We start from the raw sequence: 25,000 nt of genomic DNA, 5'->3' as shown, positions 1-25,000 counted from the left end.
GTCGGAAACAAGGAAGAGAAACAGGACGAGAGGATAGGATAGATATGCGGCAGCATCCGCATACTCGTTTAAAGAAACACCAATATGGCGGGGAACCCAGCAAAACTCTTCCCATTTAAATTTACTGGAGATAAGAAACACTCAGTGTTGAATCTCGGTGACTACCGGATGGACAGGAGTAAAAGACCTGAGAGCCATGAGGACACTACGAGAGTCAATTACAATCACAAAGGAGGCAAAGGAGGATTGACAACGAGAAAGCAGGAGACGGAGAGCATGGAGAATAGTATAAAGGTCTATTGTGAAGATGCTAGTCTCCGAAGGGAGGCGACACACATAAGTGAGGTCAGGAAAAACAACAGAGTAGCCCACACCGTCCACAGACTTACACCCATCGGTGAAGATGGAAACGGAGCGGGAGTGTGAAGAAAAGTGCTCAAGGAAAAGGCATTTAAGAACCGTAGGAGTAAAAGTTTTAGTAATGCGGGTCAAGGAGGTACAAAACTTCAGAAGAGGGACCCTCCACAGGGGCAAGGAAGGAACAACACGAGGAGAAACATTAGAAAGACGAATGGAAAGAGTCCTGTAAGCGAGATAGCTGGACAGAAAGAGGGAGGTTGTGAATAGCAACAGCAACTATAAGAGGGGTAAATTCAAAGCACAACAGAGGCGAGAGGAAGGATGTTGCAAGGACTGTGACAGATAGCAAAGTAAGTAAGTAATTATCAAAAGAAAGCACCAAACCGGGAAGGCTATGTAGCACCATCAAATGTGCGGGATAATCAGAGGGCGCTAAATATCTCCAAGGATGCCAATACGTGAACAGAAACGCATAAGGCGAACGATATCAAAAGAATCCGAGTCACCAAGAATACTATCGAGAGACAAGTGACCACGGGGGACGGTCGAAAAACAAGACACACGCTCGTCCCGGAAGTCAGGACATTCAAAAAGGATATGCACGACCATAAGAGGGACAATGCAATTAGGACAATAAGGAGCAGGGCGGCGCTCCATCAAGTGACCATGAGTTATGTGAGTATTTCAAATACGCAACCTCGCCAATGCCGTTTCCCATCGTCTGTTTCGGTGATAGGAGGACGGCCACGAGGACACACAACTTTTAAGAGAACGTAGTTTGTTACCAGTAAGAGACGACCAACAAGCCTGCCAACGGGTAAAGATGGAGGAATGGATAACCGGGTAAAAGTCAGAATACGAAATACTTTACGAGAGATGGGACAAGAGCGGACAGCTTCCCTTGCGGCAGCAAGGCAATGAGACACCAATATGGCTGGGAACTCAACAAAATTCAACCGACATAAAATTTACTGTGAACAAGAAACAACCAATGCTGGATCTCAACAACCACTGGATGAACCGGATTAAAGGACCTGAGAGCCATGAGGGCACTACGAGAGTCAACAACAACTACAAAGGAAGATTGACAACGAGAATGCAGGAGACGAAGAGTATAGAGAATAGAATAAAGCTCCGCTGTGAGGAGCAGATCAGGTGTGATCTGCTCCAAAGCATATAAGTGTGATCAGGAAAACCGACAGAGTAGCCAACACCGTCCGCAGACTTAGACCTATCGGTAAAGACGGAAACCGGAGGAGGTGTAAAAGCTTTAATAATGTGGGTCAAGGATGTACAAAACTGCGGAAGGGGGACCCTCCACAGGGGCAAAGAAGGAACAACACGAGGAGAAATATTAGAAATATGAACAGATAGAGAATCCTGTAAGCGAGATAACCAGACAGAAAGAGGGAGGTGGTGAAGATGAACAGGAACCGCAGCAGGGGTAAAAGTTGAAGCACGACAGAAGCGAGAGGAAGGATGTTGCAACGTCTGCGCAAGATAGCGAAGACAGTAGCGATCACGGCGGTCCTGGAGAGATATTAAGCCAGTGTCAACATACAAGCTGAGGACTGAAGTCGAACGAAAGGTACCAGAACTGAGGCGCAACCCAGTATGATGCAAAGGAACAGGACGGCGAAGAGTTGAAGGAGAATCAGATGAGTAAGCAGGTCAACCATAATCGAGCTTAGACAGGACGAGAGAGGAATGTAAAGCAAGGAGAGTGCGCCTATCCACTCCCCAAGAAGTATGGGATAATACCCGAAGGAGGGTATGGGCCTTAGAGCACTCAACACGGAGATAAGAGATATGGGGAGACCAAGACAAACGAGTGACAAAGAATAACCCCCAAAAGCTTCGCTGAATCTTTGTACTCAAAGGGATGACCATAAAGTGACAAAGAGGGACGAAGAATGACCCGTTTCCGAGTAAAAGTCATGGCACAGTCTTAATAGTAGAGAACTTGAAGCCATGATCGGTGGCCCAAGACGACACGGTATCAATCGCAAGTTGAAGCCGGCGTTGAAGGAGAGGTGAATCATCACCCTGACAGCAAAGCATAAGATCATCGACATAGAAAGTGGAGAAGATGCCTGAAGGAAGAAAGGAAAGAAGACCATTGAGGGCAACTAGAAAAAGAGTAGTGCTCAGAACACTACCCTGGGGCACACCTTCGTATTGCTGAAAAGAGGCAGAGAGAGCGTACCAAACCTCACCCAAAAGGAACGACGAGAGAGGAAGCTGCAAGAAAGAGAGGAAGATGACCATGAAGGCCAAATGAATGAAGCTGGGATAGAATATGATAGCGCCAAGTGGTGTCATAAGCCTTTTCCAGGTCAAAAAGGACGGCAACAACAGGGGTCTTCGCAGCAAAAGCAGTACGAATATAGACCTCCAAGCTCACCAGGACATCTGTTGTGCTGTGGCACTTGCGGAAACCAAATTAAGAAGGGGAAAGGAGGTGATGGTGTTCCAGGTACGCACATCAGATGAACAGTAACCATACGATCAAAGCGTTAGCAGACATAACTTGTGAGGGCAATAGAGCGAAAGTCCTTAGTGGTTGTTCCCAGAGACCCCGGTTTGCGAACAGGGATGACAACGGCATCGAGCTAGTCCTCAGGGACTGACGACGACTCCCAGATCCGATTATACAGACTCAGTAAATACTGAGATGTGCACGGAGGGAGATAACGAAGCATCTCATCTTTTCCCACAAAGATACGAGCAGCAGAACAATGGAGAGGCGAAGGAAAAAGTAAAGGAACAAAGGGAACATCAGCACGAATCAAGAGAGCAGAAGAATTAGAAGCCCCAGCAACGGCTGGGGGGGAGGGGAGAGAAAGGAATAGCCACGAAAACGACCAGGACGAGCACCAAGCATCGGCTCCTGGAGACAGACACAAAGGGGGGAAACCGTGAAATCAGAAGTTGGAGTTCAAGGAAATTGGCGTAATAGCCTCCAACGTTCCATTGAACAATAGACATCGACGAAAAGAGAAAGGACAACAACAGAGAACAAGGAAGAAACAAAGGCTAAAGAGCAACATAGCATGTTAAAGAAGATCATGGTCGGGATCAGGGTCAGCAAAGTCAGAGTTAGGGGGCATGGGTAAACTGAGCAAAGACGGAGGGAATTTAGCGGGAGAACAGACCAGAGGCGGATGGGTGGGGTCCGGAGGAGGAGGAAGAGGAAGAGACAACCGAGAGGAGCAGTAAAGGACAGCAGCAGGAAGAGGGTGAGTAGAAAGGGGGGAGCGCACCTCAGCAAGGGCAGCAACCGAGAGGGAAGCGGGGGCCAAAGAAACCTCCATAGCAGGAACAGGGGGCACAATCACTGAAATGGGAGGGGAAGGAGCGATAGAGGCAGAAGTAGGGGACGAGGAAGAAAGCAAAGCCTTCTTACCCGCCGGGGAGGAGGAACGAGAGAAGCCAGGCGTACGCTTCTGACATAGAGACAGGTGTCCCAGCAACCACGTACTGGGCAATGGATTCCAGCATCTCAACAGGGGAAGCTGAACGAGAGCACACACATCCGCCGTTTGGAGAGCGATAGACATCAGCCTGCATCAACAGGCGGCAGGGAGAGTCAATAGATGGAGGGGAAGGATGGGAAGGAGGATCGGAGGGAGAAGAGGAAGAACACAAAGGAGACATGACAGACCGGGTTGAAAGAAGGGGAACCCTAGACAGGACCAGGAGGGGGACCCTTCGAGACAGAACTCGAAGGAAGAGAGGAGGGAGCAGTCGGCGGATCGGGGTCCAAGGCCCAGAAACTGTTGTGAGTCTGAGGTAACTGAGGTGAGGTCAGGGGTGGGAAGGACGAGGAGAGGAAGAGCGCAACACGCGAGCGTAAGAGACGTTAGCATAAGGAAGGAGCCGGCGAACCTGGCGCCTCGCCTCAGGAAAGGATAAACGCTCCCGGTGCTTCAAGTTGAGGACAGCTGCCTTAAGCTTGTAATGGATACACGCACGGGAGAGGGCAGGATGGGCCTCACCGCAGTTGTGGCAACGAGCCTGAGGAGAAGAGCACTCTGACTTAGTGATCTTCGCCACCCACACAAAGGACAGAGACAGTGCCAGAGCAGCAGAGGGCACCATGCCCAAACCTCCATCACTTGTTACAGAGTCTAGGAGACGGAATGTACTCTTGGACAGTGCACCTGGCACCAGCAAGAATGACAGAGGGTGGAAGGGTCCTACCATCAAAAGTAATCTTCACAACCCGAAGGGGTTGACAGCAACGACCACGAGGGGTACGAGTAAACGTGTCTACCCGGAAGACAGAATGGCCCTGGGCCTCAAGGATATGCCGATTATCATATGGCTGTCCCGCAGATTCCGAACACCGGTCACAACGTGGGGCGGGAGGAGAATAGTGGCAACACTGGCATTCAACTGAGTGTTCTTTGAAACCCAAACAGGGGTTTCGCCATGGCAGGATAAAGCAGCCAAGCGGGAAGCCACATCCTGAGAAGGAGCAGCAACGACACGTGTACCGAGACAGGTGGTGTTGAAGGTAACAGGCATCTATGGAGTCAACAAGATGCCTATGGAGGGAGAAATCGTCGGGAAGGGTAGAATCAAAAGGGAGGAAAACAAAGTATTTGGCCCACGAAGCGGGACCAAACAAGGCTTGATATGCATGAGAACGGGAAGGAATCTAGCGAGTGCGGCCGAATCGAGGACGGCGTTGAGAACTCCCAGAGAGAAGAAAGGAGAGAGGAGAGAGAAGAGAGGAAGAGAGGAAGGTGTTAAAAGGCGCAGTAGACATAACAAGAGACTGAGCCGTGCCAGGGGACGAGGTAGTCACCACTGGCTGCGTGGGGCTCGACCCAACCACAGAAGAGGGAGGGGAGCCGAGAGGAGTAGTCAGAGAGGCCAAAGGAGGGTCAAGGTCGATGCCCAATGCAGTGGAGGCTAAAGAACCCAATCTTCCAATACGGACCGACTCAGGGGCTTGGTCGCCCACCCCATGAGCCTGACAAGGTAAATGAACAGAATTAGACAGGTGCGAAAATAAAAATATTCATTCACGAATGTGCCCCCATACCCACCATGGAGCCACAATTAGAGGCAGGACACCCAACATAAAGCCATCGCCGATCATGCCGGGGCCCCCTAGGGGTGCGTCGTGAGTATATGCCCCACAAATGCCACCATAAGAACCGTCAGTCCGTAGAAATCGGGTTCAGTGACGAAAGGAGGATTGACAATAAAAGGTTCCCTTCGCTATCAACGTTGGGTACTACAGTTCTACGGGTGCAGCCTTCAAGCACCCGGGCGTCAAAATAGAATTAGTCCAAAAGAATAACCAAAACAAGCAAAAGGTTGGCAGGAAACGAGAAACAGATAAGAGAAGAGGGGAGAAAGACGAAACATAAGGAAAAGGAAAAGCGATCCAGCACAGTTAGTAAAGAGAGCAACAGCACCACAAGGCCACAAAATGACAGGACCATCACACGGAGCATCACACTCCAGCAGCCGTCCACCAAGCCCCCTCGAGGAGCCTGGCACCAGCAAGAATGATGGGGAGGAACGGTCCTACCATCAGAGGAAATCTTTACAACCCTGAAGGCGCTGACGGCGACGACAACGAGGGGGGACGAGTAAACGTGTCCACCTGGAGGACAGAATGGCCCTGGGCTTCGAAAATATGCCGAATATCCTTGTTGCAGGCCTGTAGATTCCTAACACCGGTTGCAAGACGGGGGTAGGAGGAGAACAGTGCCAACACTGGTATTCAACCGAGCGTTCTTGGAGACCCAAACATTGTTCTCGCCAAGGCAGGATAAGGCGACCAATCAGGTAGCTGCATCCTGAGAAGGACCAGCAACGACACATGTACCGAGTCAGGTGGGGTTGAAAGTAACGGTCATTTACAGAATCGACAAGGTTCCTATGGAGGGAGAAATCGTCAGGTGGGGAGGAATCTAGAAGGAGATCAAAGGATTTGGCCCATGAAACGGGGCCAAACAAGGCTTGATTCACATCAATACGGTACGGGATCTGGAGAGTTCGGCCATTGCGTGGACGGCGTTGAGAACTACCAGAGAGAAGGAGGGGGGGTGTTAAAAGTCGTAGTAGTCACAATGAGAAACTGAGCCGTGCCAGGGGACGATATGGTCACAGATGAGGGCGTGTGGCTCGACCCAACCAGTTTGGATGGAGGTAGTCAATGGAGGAGCAATGTAGTTGAGGCTACAGAGCCCCGTCTTCGAATACAGTCCGACTCAGGTGCTTGGTTGCCCATTCCATGAGCTTGAGTAGTCATTAGAGACATTCAGCAATATTGAAACTAGAGGTAATATTTTTTTTCACGAATGTGCTCCCCCCCCCCCCCAAGACGTACCACAATTAGAGGATAGGACACCCGACATGTTGCTGGTCTTGCCAGGGCCCTCAGGGGCGAGTCTTTGTGCATACGCCCCACAAACGCCAGCCTAAGAACCATCATTCCATCGAGTTCAGTGACGAAAGGAGGATTGACAATAAAAGGGTCCCCTCGCTCGAGACTTTCAGTACTACGGGTTTGAGTATTGATGCCCAGGTGTTTGGGGGAGGCAAACAGAAGAAGTCCAAAGGAATAAGACTGGCAAAATGTCAGCATGAAATGACAATTGGAAAGGAGAAGAGAGAGGGGGGGGGGGGAAGAAAAATAAAACTAGGCAAAGGAAAGGATTTCTGGCAAAATTGGTGAAGACAGAAGCAGGCACACAAGGCCTGTGAAGGACCTGGACTGTCCCATGGAGCATCACTGTAGCAGCCACCTACCAAGCCCTCACGACAACAACGTGTCAGAAAATGATGGGATTCAGAGGAAGAAAACAGACCGAGTTTTAATATTTTTATATTACTACATACAATATATTACACAATTTCTTACTCCACAAAAAATGAATCAATAAGGTTAAAAGCTTATATACATTTCTTAATATTACAATGAGGACAATTGATGGAGAAAAACTATTGAGCGTAGAAGCGTGGAGCCTCAGAAATGACACGCCTCAAATGGAAACAGGAGGAGTCATGCCAAGTGACACCATCGTTATACTGGTTGTTTAACACTGCCAGACAGTCCTCGTTGCCTTCATCGTTGTCTGGCTGTGGCAGTCCTCGCCTGGGGAAGGCAAGTGGTACTCAATGCAATGATCATTATCAGTCAACACCAATAGTGTTGTTTACTCTCAACAAACCAGTTCTCACCTCCCGGTGCTAGACCAGTTAGAGTAGGGAGAGGAAGTGCCAGATAACCACGACCGAGTTACGCTTGTTGCAGCTCGTCCAAATGTCGCTGATGTAGTCTGAAATATACCATTTCATTACGTCCAAGTTTGTCACTCAAGGCCAAGTTAAACACCAAGACCAGCTTGCCAACTTACGTGCAATCAGGAACCTGGAAATTAACTCTTGCTTCCTGTTACTTTCAATTCTGACAGCCTGGAAGCCGTTGCCAAGGCCAGAGCAGTAATAGGTTGCTTGCTCCCAGGTGTAGAGTCTACCAGAGTCATGACACCATGAGAAGTGATACGCTCTGCCGTTCTCCACTTCGTCAACCTAACAAGTTAGAATAGACATTATGTGAAGGCTCATTTTGATTACCAATTAACTTTAAAAACTGCCATATGGAAGGAAAATATCTCATCTTACCAGGGGTTTAGCAGCATGGTTGCATAGAGATGAAATTGGACGGAAGGTAAAGGGAGGCAATAGTGGAGATACTTGTTGAGGCTGAGGAATGAAGACCCGAGGCTGGCTTGGTAGTTGTGGCTGAACAAACACAGGTTGTTGGGCTGGTAGTTGTGGGAAGGGTTGCTGGGGTTGAGGAGGTTGGGTGGGGCCAGCTTCAGATACCAAGAGGTTTCCAGTTGAGGTAACGAATGGCCTGTCAACAGTGACTCCCAAGATGGCGTCAGCAATGTCGTTCCTAATAAAGTACTGGGCCCAGGATGGCATCCTGCTGCCGCCATCACCAGAAATATTATAGCAGCCATTTGTTATGAGTAGTATTTATTAAAAAACATAAATGCAAGTCACTGCAATTTACGGTGTGATGTGGAAGTTTAGTGGGACCGAGAAGTTTAATATTGACAACTATCGTTAAGTTGCAAATAAAAAAAAAATTGTCTAATTTGGAAGTAAGACTAATTTTGCAAGAGAAGCAATGTATATGCTACTGTCAAGTCTTAAAATATTTAACTCGTCTAAAATATACCTATTATGTGAAGTTTCACAAATAAAAATGTATTGCTAGACAACCTATCCAATGTTTAAAGTAATTACTTTCACCATTTACGTTAACAGTTAAAAGGAGTTAAAACTTCTCCCTTCCTCCTGACGAAGAAGATGCCAGAAGGAAGGGAGGAAAGGAGACCATTCAGGGCAACCAGAAAAAGAGTAGTACTCAGAACACTAACTTGGGGAACACCTTCATACTGCCGAAAAGAGGCAGAGAGAGTGGCACCAAGCCTGACTGGAAAGGTACGACGAGAGAGAAAGCTTTGAAGGAAGAGGGAGATTACCACAAAGGCCAAAAGAACGAAGTTGGGACAGAATATGGTATCTCCAAGTCGTGTCATAAGCCTTTTCCAGGTCAAAAAGGACAGCAACAACGGAGGTCTTCGCAGCAAAAGCAGCACGAATATAGACCTCCAAGTTCACCAGGATATCAGTCGTGCTGCGGCACTAGCGAAAACCAAATTTAGAAGGAGAGAGGTGGTGATGGTGTTCCAAGAACCACATCAGACGGACATATACCATACGCTCAAACAGCTTGAAAACACAACTCGTGAGAGCAATAGGGCGGAAGTCCTTAGGGGATGTACCGAGAGACCCTGGTTTCCGAATTGGGAGTACAAGGACTCGAGCCAGTCCTCAGGGACGGACGACGACTCCCAGACCTGGTTATACAGATTCAGTAAATACTGAAACGTGCACGGAGGGAGATGGCGAAGCATCTCATAATGAACGTCATCCGAACCCGCTGCCCTAGATCCGCAGAGGGCCAGGGCAGACTGAAGTTCAGAAAGAGAGAAAGATTCGTTATAAGGAATGCAGAGATGAGTGTGGAAATCTAAAGGATAAGATTCAAGAACAGGCATACGAAGGAAGGAAGGATTGAGGAAGATAAGAACCAGAGTTATCAGAAGAAAAGTGGGAACCCAGTTCGGCCGTGATCTTCACTGGCTCCGCCACAAAGAGTCCCACAGAGGTGGAGAACCAGCAAGACATCTGGAACGAACTTGCCCGCAATCTTGCGGATCTTCCAGATCTGCGGTAGAGGAGTATCGGACGTAATGGTGAAAACATAAGATTTCCAACTCTCATGTTTTGCAGTATGGATGGTCCTATCCCAGCAAACACAAATCGTATAGAAAACGTTCATCTATCTCCTCCCATAGGTGTTGGAATAACTTGCATTGAGAATGGTGCAGGAGAGCTTTTGAGAAACTTTTAATCCAAAAATCCAAACACATAGGTTTTATAATAAATTGTTTTTCTACAACTATTTTGTTCCTAATGTATTACAAATAGTTTTTACATGTTTAAATTATGTTTTTTTTGTAAAATTCATTAATAAATTGTGAATGATATTTAATGGCTGAATGAAACCTTCAAAATACATTCAGTTATTCTATGATCAGAAAAAAAGCAGTTTTCCAAATTTTTATTAAAATCGTTCTCATTAACACAATTTGACTCCTTATGCATTCCACTAAACACTAATATCATGTTTAAATATAAAATTTATGTATTATTCCCTAAAATAATTTATATAAATTGTAAATGTTGCTGGAAAGTGGTGTGAAAGAATCTGAAAACGTTTTGTTGTCTTATATATTGGCGTGTTCTTATTAACTATGTCTCAAGTGCACAGTTTATCAAACAAGAAGATTAACATTCGTCAACCCTTAAAATCTTATATGTTATCTTGCGGGTGCAAAATGGGAGAATCTTTAAGAACAGTATCTATATGACAAATTTTGTTTTCCTCAACTCAAACAATGTAGAGTTTATTATTCTACACATATTTCTAATGACTCATTGAGGAGGAAGGCGAGGAGGAAGGAGGGCATGGAGGAAGGAGGAGGAGGAGGGCGAAGAGTAAGGAGGAGGGCAAGGAGGAAGGAGTAGGGTGAGGAGGAAGGAGGAGTAGGGCGAGGAGGAAGGAGGAGTAGGACGAGGAGGAAGTAGGAGGAGGAGAGCGAGGAAGAAGGAGGAGTAGGGCGAGGAGGAAGGAGGAGTAGGACGAGGAGGAAGGAGGAGCAGGAGGAAGGAGGAAGGAGGAGCAGGAGGAAGGAGGAGTAGGGCGAGGAGGAAGGAGGAGGAGGAGGGCAAAGAGTAAGGAGGAGGGCAAGGAGGAAGGAGTAGGGCGAGGAGGAAGGAGGAGTAGGGCAAGGAGGAAGGAGGAGTAGGACGAGGAGGAAGGAGGAAGGAGTAGGGCGAGGAGTAAGAAGGAGGAGGAGGGTGAGGAGTAAGAAGGAGGAGGTGGGCGAGGAGGAAGGAAGAAGGCGAGGAAGAAGGAGTACGACGAGGAGGAAGGAGAAGGAGGAGGAAGGAGAAGTAGGGCGAGGAGGAAGGAGGAGTATGGCGAGGAGGAAGGAGGAGGAGGGCGAGGAGTAAGAAGGAGGGCAAGGAGGAAGGAGGAGGGGGAGGGCAAGGAAGAAGGAGGAGGAGGGCGAGGAGAAAGGAAGAGGGGAAGGAGGAAGAGGAGGAGTACGAGGAGGAAGGAGGAGGACGAGGAGGAGGAAGGAGGATGGTGAAGAGGAAGGAGGAGGGTGAGGAGGAAGGAGGAGGAGGAGGGCGGAGAGGAAGGAGGAGGAGGAGGGCGGAGAGGAAGGAGGAGGAGGAGGAAGGAGAGGTGGAATGAGGAGGGGAAGGAGGAAGAGGGCGAGGAGGAGGAGGAGGGCAAAGAGGAAGGAGAGGTGGAATGAGGAACAGAACGAGGAGAAAGGAGAAGAAGGAGGAGGAGGAAGAGTAGAAGATAGAGGAGCTCAAGGAGGAATTAGGGAGGAGGAGATCGAAGAGGAAGGGGAAGGGAGGAGGGAAGAGAAGATGGGGAGGGAGAGTAACGGGACCTGTGTTGGGCCTGGAGCGTTTATACATTAGGCCTACAGAGTTGCCATGACGTGTTAGGGCGCTTGATTAAACAGGCATGTCTTGGTAGATGACTATGGTGTGTTCATCTTCATAAAATACAGCAAGAAAAATAAAGAATCAGATAATAATGTTTTACATAACTTTATCTCCGATTTTACTAATGAATTAAATTAATATTATCAATTGAACACTGGTTGGTGAGGCAGCGACGGTTGTGGTGAGGGTCCCAACAGGCGAGGGTCATTACCCAGCAAACAATTTAAGGTTGCCACAACATATCTGGAAAGTATTTGAAAGGATTGGAAACGTTTGTTTTATCGTATCAGATACGAATTTGTGTGTGGACTTAAATAGGTTTCCAAAACTTATAACCAAAACCTACGTATCTAACACTAATTTGAGATGTTGTGGCAACTTTACAATCCTAACATGAATCATTCATAATCCATTCATATACCAATATGAATCTCTTATGAAAGGTTTGAGCCTATAATCTGAACCCTTTTCACATCTTTGTGTTTAAAGTTAAATTTCTTGAAATTAAATTATATTATTTTATATTATATAATTATTTTTATTATATTTTATTTTATATTATATTATTATTTTCAATTTAACCCTTACACTGCTCAGGGGTCATATGGACATTTACACCCCTGTGCGCAAGAAAAAAAAATTCAAAATTTTTTTTTCGTCTTCTAAACATGCTAATTTGAGTCTCCTGAGCACGGGAAAAATAATAAAAAAATTCTATTATACATGCCAATGACACAATTGAGCCGAGAAGTTGGCCGATGACGTCACAGAACGTGAGCGCTCAAGGGTGCTGCGTCAGCCAGCTGTCACTCATGGCCGCTCGCGCGGCCCGAGTTGCCGCGAATTTATTTTCGCGGAATTATTTACAGTATTCTTGGGTCATTTTACTCAAATTTTTTTCGCTAGTATTGTTCCAATTATTAGCAATAGACGTTGTATTATAATAAAAATGGTATAAACTCACTAGGCGCTCACATATTAGTGTCACAAGTATGCCCATCAAAATGGTATAATTTACAGGAAATATTCAATGTATTTGGGGTTTTTTCAATATAAACTTGATATGTACATTTATTTACCACAGAATTACACATTTAGTACTCCAGGAGACTGTGATACTGTGCGAAACAGTCGATATGGCACAGAGGGACGGCACACGCTTCGCACCATGTCAACACCAATTTACGTTTCTGTGGCCTCAATTTGGTACTGGAAAACACAACACACCGACGCTGGCCTGCTGCACGAGCTCCAGTTGGTGGTAATTTCTTGATTTGATGTATCAGAAAGGCCTCCCTGTAAGCGAGCCTGGGTGCAGGAGCATGGTTCAGTATTGGGTCTCGAATGGGTCTTTGTATACCAGGTGTGTCCTTGCCAAATTTACCTAGCAACTGTTTCACAACTTGGAAACTGAACGAACGGAAATATGGTTTTCTACCTTTCTTCACAAGAAACATATTGTAACTGTTCAGCATTGTTACATCAATAAGGTGAAAAATCATTTTCTTTGTCCACTTCACTGTTTTACGTACACACTCTACAGCACCCACCATCATGTCACAATTATCAACTAAACGCATGTTGATGTTGTAGTCCATCACACAATCTGGCTTGTATATTATTTGCTTTGTTGTTCTGTTCACCTTGCCACTGTCTACCATTGTACCAGGGTGAATGGTGCCCAGCAAACACGAATCATCTACACAACGTTCGCCTATCTCTTCCCATAAGTGTGGGAATGATTTGCATTGAGAATGGTGCAGGAGAGCCTTTGAGAAACTTTTACTCAAAAAATCCAAACACAAAGGTTTAATTATAAATTGTTTTTCTACAATTATTTTCTTACAAATGTAAAACAAATAGTTTTTACATGTTTAAATATAAAATTTATGGTGTTTTTTTGTAAAATTCATTAATAAATTGTGAATGATATATATTGGCTGAGTGAAACCTTTAAAACCCATTTAGTTATAATATGAACAGAAAAAAGTAGTTTTCCAAATTTTCTAAAAATCGCTCTTTTTAACACAATTTGACTCCTTATGCATTCCACTAAACACTAATATCATGTTTAAATATATAATTTATGTATTATTCCCTATGATAATTTATATAAATTATAAAAGTTGCTGGAAAGTGGTGAGAAAGAATCTGAAAACGTTTTGTTGTCTTATATTGGCGTGTTCTTATTAACTAGAGTGAGTAAGAGTGAGCGAGAGTGGGTAAGAGTGAGTAAGAGTGACTGAAGGTGAGTGAGAGTGCCAGAGAGTGTGTAAGTGTGAGTAAGAGTGAGTATAAGTAAGAGTGACTGAGAGTGAGTAAGAGTGACAGAGTGAGTAAGAGTGAGAGTAAGGGTGACAGAATGAGTAAGAGTGAGAGTAAAGTGATTGAGAGTAAGGGTGAGTATGAGAGTAAGAGTGATTGAGAGTTAGTGAGAGTAAGAGTGATTGAGAGTAAGAGTGATTGAGAGTAAGAGTGATTGAGAGTAAGAGTGATTGAGAGTAAGAGTGATTGGGAGTAAGAGTGATTGAGAGTAAGAGTGATTGGGAGTAAGAGTGATTGGGAGTAGGAGTTAGAGTGAGAGTAGGAGTAAGAATGAGAATAAGAGTGATTGAGAGTAAGAGTGAGTAAGAGTAAGAATGAGAGTAAGAGTGATTGAGAGTAAGAGTGATTGAGAGTAAGAGTGATTGGGAGTAAGAGTGATTGGGAGTAAGAGTAAGAGTGAGAGTAAGAGTAAGAATGAGAATAAGAGTGATTGAGAGTAAGAGTGATTGGGAGTAAGAGTAAGAGTAAGAATGAGAGTAGGAGTGATTGAGAGTAGGAGTGATTGGGAGTAGGAGTGATTGGGAGTAAGAGTGAGAGTAAGAGTAATTGAGAGTAAGAGTATGAGAGTAAGAGTGAGAGAGTGAGTATGAATGGGTAAGGGTGACTGAGAGTGAGTAAGAGTGACAGAGTAAGAATGACAGAGTAAGAGTGATAGAGAGTAAGAGTGACAGAGAGTAAGAGTGGCAGAGAGTAAGAGTGACAGAGTAAGAGTGACAGAGAGTAAGAGTGACAGAGAGTAAGAGTGACAGAGAGTAAGAGTGACAGAGAGTAAGAGTGACAGAGTAAGAGTATGAGAGTGAGTAAGGATGACTGAGAGAAAGAGTGAGTAATAGTGCGTAAGAGTGATTGAGAGTTAGAGTGAGAGTAAGAGTGATTGAGAGTTAGTGAGAGTAAGAGTGATTGAGAGTAAGAGTGATTGAGAGTAAAAGTGATTGAGAGTAAGAGTGATTGAGAGTAAGAGTGATTGGGAGTAGGAGTGATTGAGAGTAAGAGTGATTGAGAGTAAGAGTGATTGGGAGTAAGAGTGATTGGGAGTAGGAGTAAGAATGAGAATAAGAGTGATTGAGAGTAAGAGTGAGTAAGAGTAAGAATATGAGTAAGAGTGATTGAGAGTAAGAGTGATTGAGAGTAAGAGTGATTGAGAGTAAGAGTGATTGAGAGTAAGAGTGATTGGAAGTAAGAGTGATTGGGAGTAAGAGTGATTGGGAGTAAGAGTGAGAGTAAGAATGAGAATAAGAGTGATTGAGAGTAAGAGTGATTGGGAGTAAGAGTAAGAGTAATAATGAGAGTAGGAGTGATTGAGAGTAGGAGTGATTGGGAGTAGGAGTGATTGGGAGTAAGAGTGATTGAGAGTAAGAGTAATTGAGAGTAAGAGTATGAGAGTAAGAGTGAGAGAGTATGAATGGGTAAGGGTGACTGAGAGTGAGTAAGAATGACAGAGTAAGAGTGACAGAGAGTAAGAGTGACAGAGTAAGAGTGACAGAGTAAGAGTGACAGAGAGTAAGAGTGACAGAGAGTAAGAGTGACAGAGAGTAAGAGTGACAGAGAGTAAGAGTGACAGAGTAAGAGTGACAGTAAGAGTGAGTATGAGAGTGAGTAAGGATGACTGAGAGTAAGAGTGAGTAATAGTGCATAAGAGTGATTGAGAGTAAGAGTGAGTAATAGTGTGTAAGAGTGATTGAGAGTAAGAGTGAGTAATAGTGCGTAAGAGTGATTGAGAGTGAGAGTGAGAGTGAGTTAAGAGTGTGAGGTGTGAGAGGGTAGCAGGCCAGGGAGGCAGGATGTGTGGTCACAGGCGAGGCCTAGGCCTCGTGATCTCTAATGTTGGTTTTTATATATATGTTGGATTTTTTGTCCTGTTTCAAATTATAATTATTTAGCAGGAATGTAATAAGATATTGCACAGTATTAATGTGACAATAATATATGCATTATTTCCTTGATAATCAAACTTGTTGTTCAAAGATAATATACAATCTTTGAAGGAAACATTTTGAGAGCGCAAGCTGGCAACACTGTTCTGGTGGTGAGAGAGACATGGTTAGTTGTGGTCAGACCTTCAGTGGTGAAGGGTGTGTCCCAGCTGGCCGCCGCCAGCCGCCACCCGCCGCCCACCACCAGCCGCCACCCGCCACCACCCACCACCAGCCGCCACCTGCCACCACCCACCACCAGCCGCCACCCGCCACCACCCACCACCAGCCGCCACCCACCACCAGCCGCCACCCGCCACCAGCCACCGCCACCCACCACCGCCACTCACCACCTGCCGTCACCACCCACCACCAGCCGCCACCCGCCACCAGCCACCGCCACCCACCACCGCCACCCGCCGCCACCACCCACCACCACCAGCCGCTGCCGCCACCACCACCCACCACCACCGCCGCCACCACCCATCACCGTCGCCGCCGCCACCCCCCACCACCACCGCCGCCACCACCCATCACCGCCACCGCCACCACCACCCACCACCCACCACAGCCGCCACCACCACCCACCACCACCCACCACCGCTGCCACCACCAGCCGCCACAAGCCGCCACCGCCCGCCACCAGCCGCCATCACCACCACCACCACCACCAGCCGCCATCACTGCCACCAGCCGCCACCAGCTGCCACCACCACCAGCCGCCACCACCACCACCAGCCGCCATCACCGCCACCAGCCGCCATCACCACCACCACCACCACCAGCCGCCATCACCGCCACCAGCTGCCACCACCACCAGCCGCCACCACCACCACCACCAGCCACCATCACCGCCACCAGCTGCCACCACCACCAGCCGCCATCACCGCCACCAGCTGCCACCACCACCAGCCGCCACCACCAGCCGCCACCACCACCACCACCACCTGCCACCAGCCGCCACCACCGCCCGCTATCAGCCGTCACCGCCCGTTGCCACAGTCGCCACCGCAAGCCGCCACCGCCAGCCGCCACCAGCCCCACCCACCGCCGATTGTCACCACCCATCACAGCCGCCGCCGCCCGCCACCGCCCGCCACCACCCACCACAGCCGCCACCACCCACCACAGCCGCCACCACCCACCACCACCAGCCGCCGCCGCCACCCACCACCCGCCACCACCACCCACCACCACCAGCCGCTGCCGCCACCACCACCACCCACCACCACCGCCGCCACCACCACCCACCACCACCGCCGCCACCACCCACCACCACCAGCCGCCACCACTCATCACAGACGCCGCCACCCGCCACCACCGCCAGACACAGCCGCCAGTGTCCGCCACCGCCGCCACTGTCCGCCACCGCCGCCACTGTCCGCCACTGTCCGCCACCGCTGCCACTGCCACCACTGTCTGCCCGCCGCCACCACTGTCCGCCCGCCGCCACCACTGTCCGCCCGCTGCCTCCACTGTCCGCCCGCCGCCTCCACTGTCCGCCCGCCGCCGCCACTGTCCGCCCGCCGCCGCCACTGTCCGCCCGCCGCCACTGTCCACCACCGCCGCCAACCCGCCACGGTCTGCCCGCCGCCACTATCCGACCGCCGCCACTGTCCGCCCGCCGCCACTGTCCGCCCGCCGCCACTATCCGCCACCGCCGCCACTGTCTTCCCGCCGCCACTGTCCGCCCGCCGCCACTGTCCGCCCGCCGCCACTATCCATCACCGCCGCCACTGTCCGCCCGCCGCCACTATCCGCCACCGCCGCCGCCACTGTCCGCCCGCTGCCACTATCTGCCACCGCCGTCTGCCACCGCCACCACTGTCCGCCCGCCGCCACCACTGTCCGCCCGCCGCCGCCACTGTCCGCCCGCCGCCGCCACTGTCCGCCCGCCGCCGCCGCCGCCACTGTCCGCCCGCCGCCGCCGCCGCCACTGTCCGCCCGCCGCCACTGTCCACCACCGCCGCCAAAGCCGCCACGGTCCGCCCGCCGCCACTGTCCGCCACAGCCGCCACGCTCCGCCGTACAGCCTCCCCTCTCTCCGTTAGTAAATAATTATAATTGTTAGTAAATAATAAAAGAAATATAAATTATTAGATTTTTTTTACCCTTAAATTGGTTTTAATATTTAAATTGAAAATAATAATATAATATAAAATATAATAAAAATAATATAATATAAAATATAATTTAATTTCAAGAAATTTAACTTTAAACACAAAGATGTGAAAAGGGTTCAGATTATTGGCTCAAACCTTTCATAAGAGATTCATATTGGTATATGAATGGATTATGAATGACTCATGTTAGGAGTGTAAAGTTGCCACAACATCTCAAATTAGTGTTAGATACATATGTCTTGGTTATAAGTTTTGGAAACCTATTTAAGTCCACACACAATATCGTATCTGATACGATAAAACAAACGTTTCCAATACTTTCAAATACTTTCCAGATATGTTGTGGCAACCTAAAATTGTTTGCTGGGTGGTCAACATGTTCACTTCACGTCTGTCTTTCCACCGCACTGAAAGCATTGCACCACTTTTTCTTACCTCGCAGTCACCTACTTGCATAGCAGTATCAAACACAGGCATTTCCTTTCGTTTTAGCTTTACTGTTCCACACACTCCAGTCTTATTATCCAGCAAGAATTTCGTTAGCAAGGGTCTGGTATAATAGTTATCTGTGTACAATATGTGGCCCTTGTTCAGATATGGTGCAAGCAGTGACTTCACCACACTACCTGAGAAGCCATGTTCGTCATTAGCAGGAATATCTATATTTGTGGCTGAATAAAGTATCATGTGTAACACCATTCCTGATTCACAGTCACAGAGCACAAAGAATTTCAGTCCAAATCGGTGACGTTTTGAGGGAATATACTGCTTGAAGGCAGCACGTCCTTTGAAAAGCACCAGGGATTCATCAATAACCAGCTTCTGAGCTGGTACGTAGTAATCTCTGAACTTTCCAATCAGTTCATTTAGCACGTGCCTCACCCTCCAAAGCCTATCATCCTGTGTCTCGTCAGCATTATTTGCAAAATGAATGCACCGTAGGATCAACAGAAATCTGTCTCGGGACATATATTTCCCGAACAATGGTGTTGGAACAGAGTTGTCTTTGCTCCAATAATCTGAAATTACGTGTTTCACACAATATTTCATCAACATGCAAATGGCGAAAAACACATACATCTCATCAACAGTTTCTCTCTTTCCAATGCTGTAGTCGCGAAAATTCTGAAACTTACTCACCTTCGATGAGATCATCCGCAAGTGTGTTCTTTTCGTGAACAATGTGTTTCATTAGCGGCTCATCGAAATATGCAGTAAAGAAGTCCATTTCACACATTTCGTCACCAGTATCAGGGAAAAGATCAGTAATTCCCACATCTCTGTTATCAAAGTCGGGAATTTGTGGAACAAAATCTTCCCCATCACTCCACACACACACAAACCTGCTGCCTTCCGAGAGCCATTAGCTGCACCACGGCGAGGAATCCGGGGACCAGGAGCTGAAGCACGCATTGTAACAGTAGGGGCAGGAACGGTAGATGAGGAAAAAGATGTGTAACATGAGGGAATTTGTTCCTCATTGTCGCCATATTGTCCCATGCGGCGGCGCTTGGCTGGGTGGGCAGCTGATGCGGCGAAACTTGTACTGGCACTAGCAGCCGGGGTAAAACTATTCTCCAACTCTTCATCACTAAAGCCTGAGAAAGATTCACTTGTTTCAGACTCGTCAATCGTATCATAAACGTGCAGTGGTATAGATGAACGATGTGCTTGGGCGCGAGGTGGTGCCGAGTGGTGTTGAGTAGCAGCCTCGAGAGGCATCCTCACCCTCGTGGCACCCACATGTTCACCCTCACTATCCGTTGTTTCGGTTTCTTCTGGCTGGGTATAATCTTCATCTATATCTGAGTCGTCAATATCAGACTCATCAACGTCCTTGAACAATTCATCTGCAATTTCGTCTTCGGTCAAGGACTGCGCGGAGCGCTGGGCGAGGTCGCACGCTGGGTCGTGATGCGCTCGCCATGGTGTCTGGCCACTAAGACCTGTGAAACAAAGGAGGCCTGCTCTGGATTTTTTTTCAAAATGGCGTCTGTTTACAATCGCCCCTGGCTACGGTATGGGTGACCCCTTTACACAGCGGGACGTTTGAATCGTGCCTGGCACCCTTTGGCGTATATATACGCCATGCGCACGGTGGGGCATGTTACTCTTGGCGTATATATACGCCATGCGCAGTTTAAGGGTTAAATATTAAAACCAATTTAAGGGTAAAAAAAATCTAATAATTTATATTTCTTTTATTATTTACTAACAATTATAATTATTTACTAACGGAGAGAGGAGAGGCTATACGGCGGAGAGTGGCGGCTGTGGCGGACAGTGGCGGCGGTGGCGGACAATGGCGGCTGGCGGACAGTGGTGGCGGTGGTGGACAGTGGTGGCGGTGGCGGACAGTGGTGGACAGTGGTGGCGGTGGCGGACAGTGGTGGCGGTGGCGGACAGTGGTGGCGGTGGCGGACAGTGGTGGCGGTGGCGGACAGTGGTGGCGGTGGTGGACAGTAGTGGTGGTGGTGGACAGTGGCGGCGGGTGGACAGTGGTGGCGGTGGCAGACAGTGGTGGCGGCGAGCGGACAGTGGCGTACAGTGGCGGCGGTGGTGGACAGTGGCGGCGGTGGTGGACAGTGGCGGCGGGCGGACAGTGGCGGCGGGCGGACAGTGGTGGCAGTGGCAGACAGTGGTGGCGGTGGCGGACAGTGGTGGCGGGCGGACAGTGGTGGCGGTGGCAGACAGTGGTGGCGGTGGCGGACAGTGGCGGCGGGCGGACAGTGGTGGCAGTGGCGGACAGTGGCGGCGGGTGGACAGTGGCAGCGGGCGGACAGTGGTGGCGGTGGCAGACAGTGGCAGCGGGTGGACAGTGGTGGCGGTGGCAACGGTGGCGGTAGTGGTGGGTGGTGGCGGGCGGCGGCGGCTGTGATAGGTGGTGGCGATCGGCGGTGGTGGGTGGTGGCGGCTGGCGGTGGCGGCTTGCGGTGGCGACTGTGGCAACGGCTGATGGCGGGCGGTGGTGGCAGCTGGTGGCAGGCGGTGGCAGCTGGTGGTGGCGGGCGGTGGCAGCTGGTGGTGGTGGTGGCAGCTGGTGGTGGCGGGCGGAGGCGGCTGGTGGTGGTGGCAGCTGGTGGTGGGCGGTGGAGGCGGCTGGTGGTGGTGGCGGCTGGTGGCGGTGGCAACTGATGGCGGCTGGTGGAGGCGGTGGCAGCTGGTGGCGACTGTGGCAACGGGCGGTGGCAGCTGGTGGTGGCGGAGACGGTGGCAGCTGATGGTGGCTTGTGGTGGCGGTGGCAACTGGTGGCGGCTGGTGGTGGCGGGTGGCAGCTGGCGGTGGCGACTGTGGCAACGGGCGGTGGCGGCTGATGGCAGGCGGTGGTGGCGGCTGGTAGTGGCGGTGGTGGTGGCAGCTGGTGGCGGGCGTTGGCGGTGGCAGCTATCGGCGGCTGGTGGTGGCGGTGATGGCGGCTGGTGGTGGCGGTGATGGCGGCTGGTGGTGGTGGTGATGGCGGCTGGTGGTGGCGGTGATGGCGGCTGGTGGTGGCGGTGATGGCAGCTGGTGGTGGTGGTGGCGGCTGATCACTCTTACTCTCACTCTAACTCTCACTCTTACTCCCAATCACTCTTACTCCCAATCACTCTTACTCTCAATCACTCTTACTCTCATTCTTACTCTTACTCTCACTCTTACTCTCAATCACTCTTACTCTCACTCTAACTCTCAATCACTCTTACTCTCACTCTCAATCACTCCTACTCTCACTCTCAATCACTCTTACTCTCACTCAATCACTCTTACTCTCATACTCACCCTTACTCACTCTTACTCTCAATCACTCTTACTCCCACTCTTACTCTGTCACTCTTACTCATTCTCAGTCACTCTTACTTTTACTCACTCTTACTCACACTTACACACACTCTGGCACTCTCACTCACCTTCAGTCACTCTTACTCTTACTCACTCTTACTCTCAGTCACTCTTACTCACTCTTACCCACTCTCGCTCACTCTTACTCACTCTAGTTAATAAGAACACTCCAATATAAGACAACAAAACGTTTTCAGATTCTTTCACACCACTTTCCAGCAACTTTTATAATTTATATAAATTATCTTAGGGAATAATACATAAATTATATATTTAAACATGATATTAGTGTTTAGTGGAATGCATAAGGAGTCAAATTGTGTTAAAAAGAGCGATTTTTAGAAAATTTGGAAAACTACTTTTTTCTGATCATATTATAACTAAATGGATTTTGAACGTTTCACTGAGCCAATAAATATCATTCACAATTTATTAATGAATTTTACAAAAAACACGATAAATTTTATATTTAAACATTTAAAAACTATTTGTAATACATTAGGAACAAAATAGTTGTAGAAAAACAATTTATTATAAAACCTTTGTGTTTGGATTTTTTTATTAAAAGTTTCTCAAATGCTCTCCTGCACCATTCTCAATGCAAATCATTCCCACACCTATGGGAAGAGATAGACGAACGTTTTCTAGATGATTTGTGTTTGCTGGGTAGTATCCAGCTGACCATCGCCTGGGTGGGACAATGTTTATACCCGCGCGTAGTGACCATCACCCCCTCCCCTGCTCTTCCCCTTCCTTCTCTTACCCCTCCCATCTTCCCCTTCCTTCTCTTACCTCTCCCATCTTCCCCTTCCTCCTCATCTCCCCTCCTCTCTTCCCCTTTCTCCTCATCCCCCCCTTCTCTTACCCTTCCTCCTCATCCCCCCTTCTCTTGCCCCTCCTCTCTTCCCCTTCCTCCTCATCCCCCCCCCCTTCTCTTGCCCCTCCTCTCTTCCCCTTCCTCCTCATCCCCCCTTCTCTTACCCCTCCTTGTCCTTACCCGGTCGGGAGCCTTACCCTTGGGAGCCGGTCGGCAGAGCGAACAGCACGCGGGATTTGTGATCCTGTGGTCCTGGGTTCGATCCCAGGTGCTGGCGAGAAACAATGGGCAGAGTTTCTTTCACCCTATGCCCCTGTTACCTAGCAGTAAAATAGGTACCTGGGTGTTAGTCAGCTGTCACTGGCTGCTTCCTGGGGGTGGAGGCCTGGTCGAGGACCGGGCCGTGGGGACACTAAAAGTCCCGAAATCATCTCAAGATAACTTCAAGATATACCCACCCTCTCTTACCCCTCCCCCCTCCTTACCCACCTTCTCTTACCCCTCCCCCCTCCTTACCCACCTTCTCTTACCTCCCCCCCTCTTCTTCCCCTTCTCTAACCCCTCCTCTCTTTCCCTCTTCCCCTTCCTCCTCATTCCGTTCATTTCCCCCTACCCTCCTCCCACCCTCCTCTTCCCCCTCCTTCTCATCCCCCTTTCTTTTACCCCTCCCCCTCCTCTTCACCTTCTCTAACCCCTCCTCTTCCCCTTCCTCCTCATCCCCTTCTCTTCCCATTCATTTTCCTTCCTCCTCGACCTCATCCTTCTACCTGGAATTTTCCTCCTTCCTCCTTGACCTCTTCCTCCTTCCTCCTTGACCTCTTCCTCCTCGACCTCCTCTTTCCTCCTCCTTCTCGACTTACTCCTCCGCAACCTTCCTACCTTACCTACTCCTCCTTCCTTTTCGCCCTCCTCCTCCTTCCTCCTCCTCTTTGTCTTCCTCCTCCTACTTCCTCCTCGCCCTCCTATTACCTTCCTTCTCGCCCTCCTCCTCGCTCTCCTTCTTCTTCTTCCTCGCCCTCTTCCTCCTCGCTCTCCTCCTCTTTCCTCCTTCCTCCTCGCTCTCCTCCTTTTCCTCGTTCCTCCTCGCCCTTACCCTCCTCCTTACCCTCCTCCTCGTTCCTCCTCGCCCTTACCCTCCTCCTCCTCCTCCTTACCCTCCTCCTCCTTCCTCCTCCTCGTCCTCTTCCTTCCTCCTCCTCCTTCCTCCTTGCCCTCCTCCTTCCCCCTCGCCCTCCTCCTTCCTCCTCCTCCTCATCCTTCCTCCTTGCCCTCCTCCTTCCTCCTCCTCCTCCTCCTTCCTCCTCGCCCTCCTTCCTCCTCCTCCTTCCTCCTCGCCCTCCTCCTTCCTCCTCCTACTCCTCCTTCCTCCTTGCCCTCCTAATCCTCCTTCCTCGTCGCCCTCCTGCTCCTCGCTCTCCTCCTTCCTCCTCGCCCTCCTCCTTCCTCCTCGACCTCCTATTCCTTCCTTCTCCTTCCTCCTCGCCTTCCTCCTCGCCCTCATCATCCTTGCCTTCCACCTCCTCCTTCCTCCTTGCCCTATTTCTTCCTCAACCTCCTCCTCCTCCCTCCTCGCCCTCCTCCTTCCTTCTCGCCCTCCCCCTCCTTCTCGCCTCCTCCTTACTCCTCTTCCGCCTCCTCCCTCTCCCTCCTCGCCGTCTTCCTCCTTCCTCCTCGCCCTCGCCCTCCTCCTCCTCCTTCTTACTCCTTGTTCTCCTCCTTCTCCTTCCTCTTTGCCCTCCTCCTCCCTCCTCGACCTCCTATTCCTTCCTTCTCCCCCTCCCTCCTCGACCTCCTATTCCTTCCTTCTCCCCGTCCTCCTCCATCCTCCTCGCCCTCCTCTTCCTTCCTCTTCGCCTTCCTCCTCGCCCTCCTACCCCTTGCCCTCCTCCTCCTCCTTCCTCGTCGCCCTCCTGCTCCTCGCTCTCCTCCTTGCCCTATTCCTTCCTCGACCTCCTCCTCCTCCCTCTTCGCGCTCCTCCTTCCTCCTCCACCTCCTCCTTCCCCCCTTCCTTCTCGCCCTGCCCCTCTTTCCTTTTCGCCTCCTCCTTACTCTTTTTCCGCCTCCTCCCTCTCCCTCCTCGCCCTAAACCTCCTCCTTCCTCCTCGCCCTCCTCCTCCTTACCCTCCTCCTTCCTCCTCCTCGCCTTCCTCCTCGCCCTCCTCCTCCTTACCCTCCTCCTCGCCTTCCTCCTCCTTCCTCCTCCTCCTCCTTCCTCCTCGCCCTCCTCCTTCCTCCTCCTCCTCCTTCCTCCTCGCCCTCCTCCTTCCTCTTCGACCTATTCCTTCCTTCTCCCCCTCCTCCTCCTTCCTCCTCATCTTCCTCCTCCTTACTCCTCGCCCTCCTCCTCCTCCTTCCTCGTCGCCCACCTGCTCCTCACTCTCCTCCTTCCTCCTCGCCCTCTTTCCTCCTCGACCTCCTATTCCTTCCTTCTCCTTCCTCCTCCTCCTTCCTCTTCGCCTTCCTCCTCCTTCCTCCTCCCCCTCCTCCTCGCTTTCCTCCTCCTCC

General features: G+C 49.7%; 2 protein-coding genes across 2 annotated transcripts in view; one reads left to right on the top strand and one right to left on the bottom strand.

The window, feature by feature from the left end:
• The window catches only part of LOC123748449 (uncharacterized), a 579,862-nt gene that overhangs the window by 420,793 nt on the left and 134,069 nt on the right, over positions 1 to 25,000 (top strand). The window lies entirely within an intron of this gene.
• Positions 7,346 to 8,353, bottom strand: LOC123772033 (uncharacterized). The gene is made up of 4 exons (XM_069337909.1): positions 8,011 to 8,353; positions 7,743 to 7,917; positions 7,567 to 7,664; positions 7,346 to 7,480 (listed from the first exon to the last, which is right to left on the bottom strand). The coding sequence occupies exons 1-3, from the start codon at positions 8,314 to 8,316 to the stop codon at positions 7,585 to 7,587; spliced, it is 561 nt and encodes a 186-aa protein (XP_069194010.1). The 5' UTR covers positions 8,317 to 8,353; the 3' UTR covers positions 7,346 to 7,480; positions 7,567 to 7,584.

Source organism: Procambarus clarkii, chromosome 38 (genome assembly GCF_040958095.1).
Source record: "Procambarus clarkii isolate CNS0578487 chromosome 38, FALCON_Pclarkii_2.0, whole genome shotgun sequence".
In the NCBI taxonomy this organism is placed as follows: Eukaryota; Metazoa; Arthropoda; class Malacostraca; order Decapoda; family Cambaridae; genus Procambarus; species Procambarus clarkii.
The sequence above is the reverse complement of the archived record's forward strand: the minus strand, read 5'-3'. Positions and strand labels throughout refer to the sequence as shown.

Bases quoted from the DNA above. Each gene is read 5' to 3' on its own strand.
- LOC123772033 (XM_069337909.1), bottom strand. From the start codon at position 8,316: ATGCCATCCTGGGCCCAGTACTTTATTAGGAACGACATTGCTGACGCC. The intron at 7,918-8,010 runs GTAAGATGAGAT...CTAACTTGTTAG, and splicing joins ACCATGCTGCTAAACCCCTG to GTTGACGAAGTGGAGAACGG. The intron at 7,665-7,742 runs GTAAGTTGGCAA...GGTATATTTCAG, and splicing joins TTCCAGGTTCCTGATTGCAC to ACTACATCAGCGACATTTGG.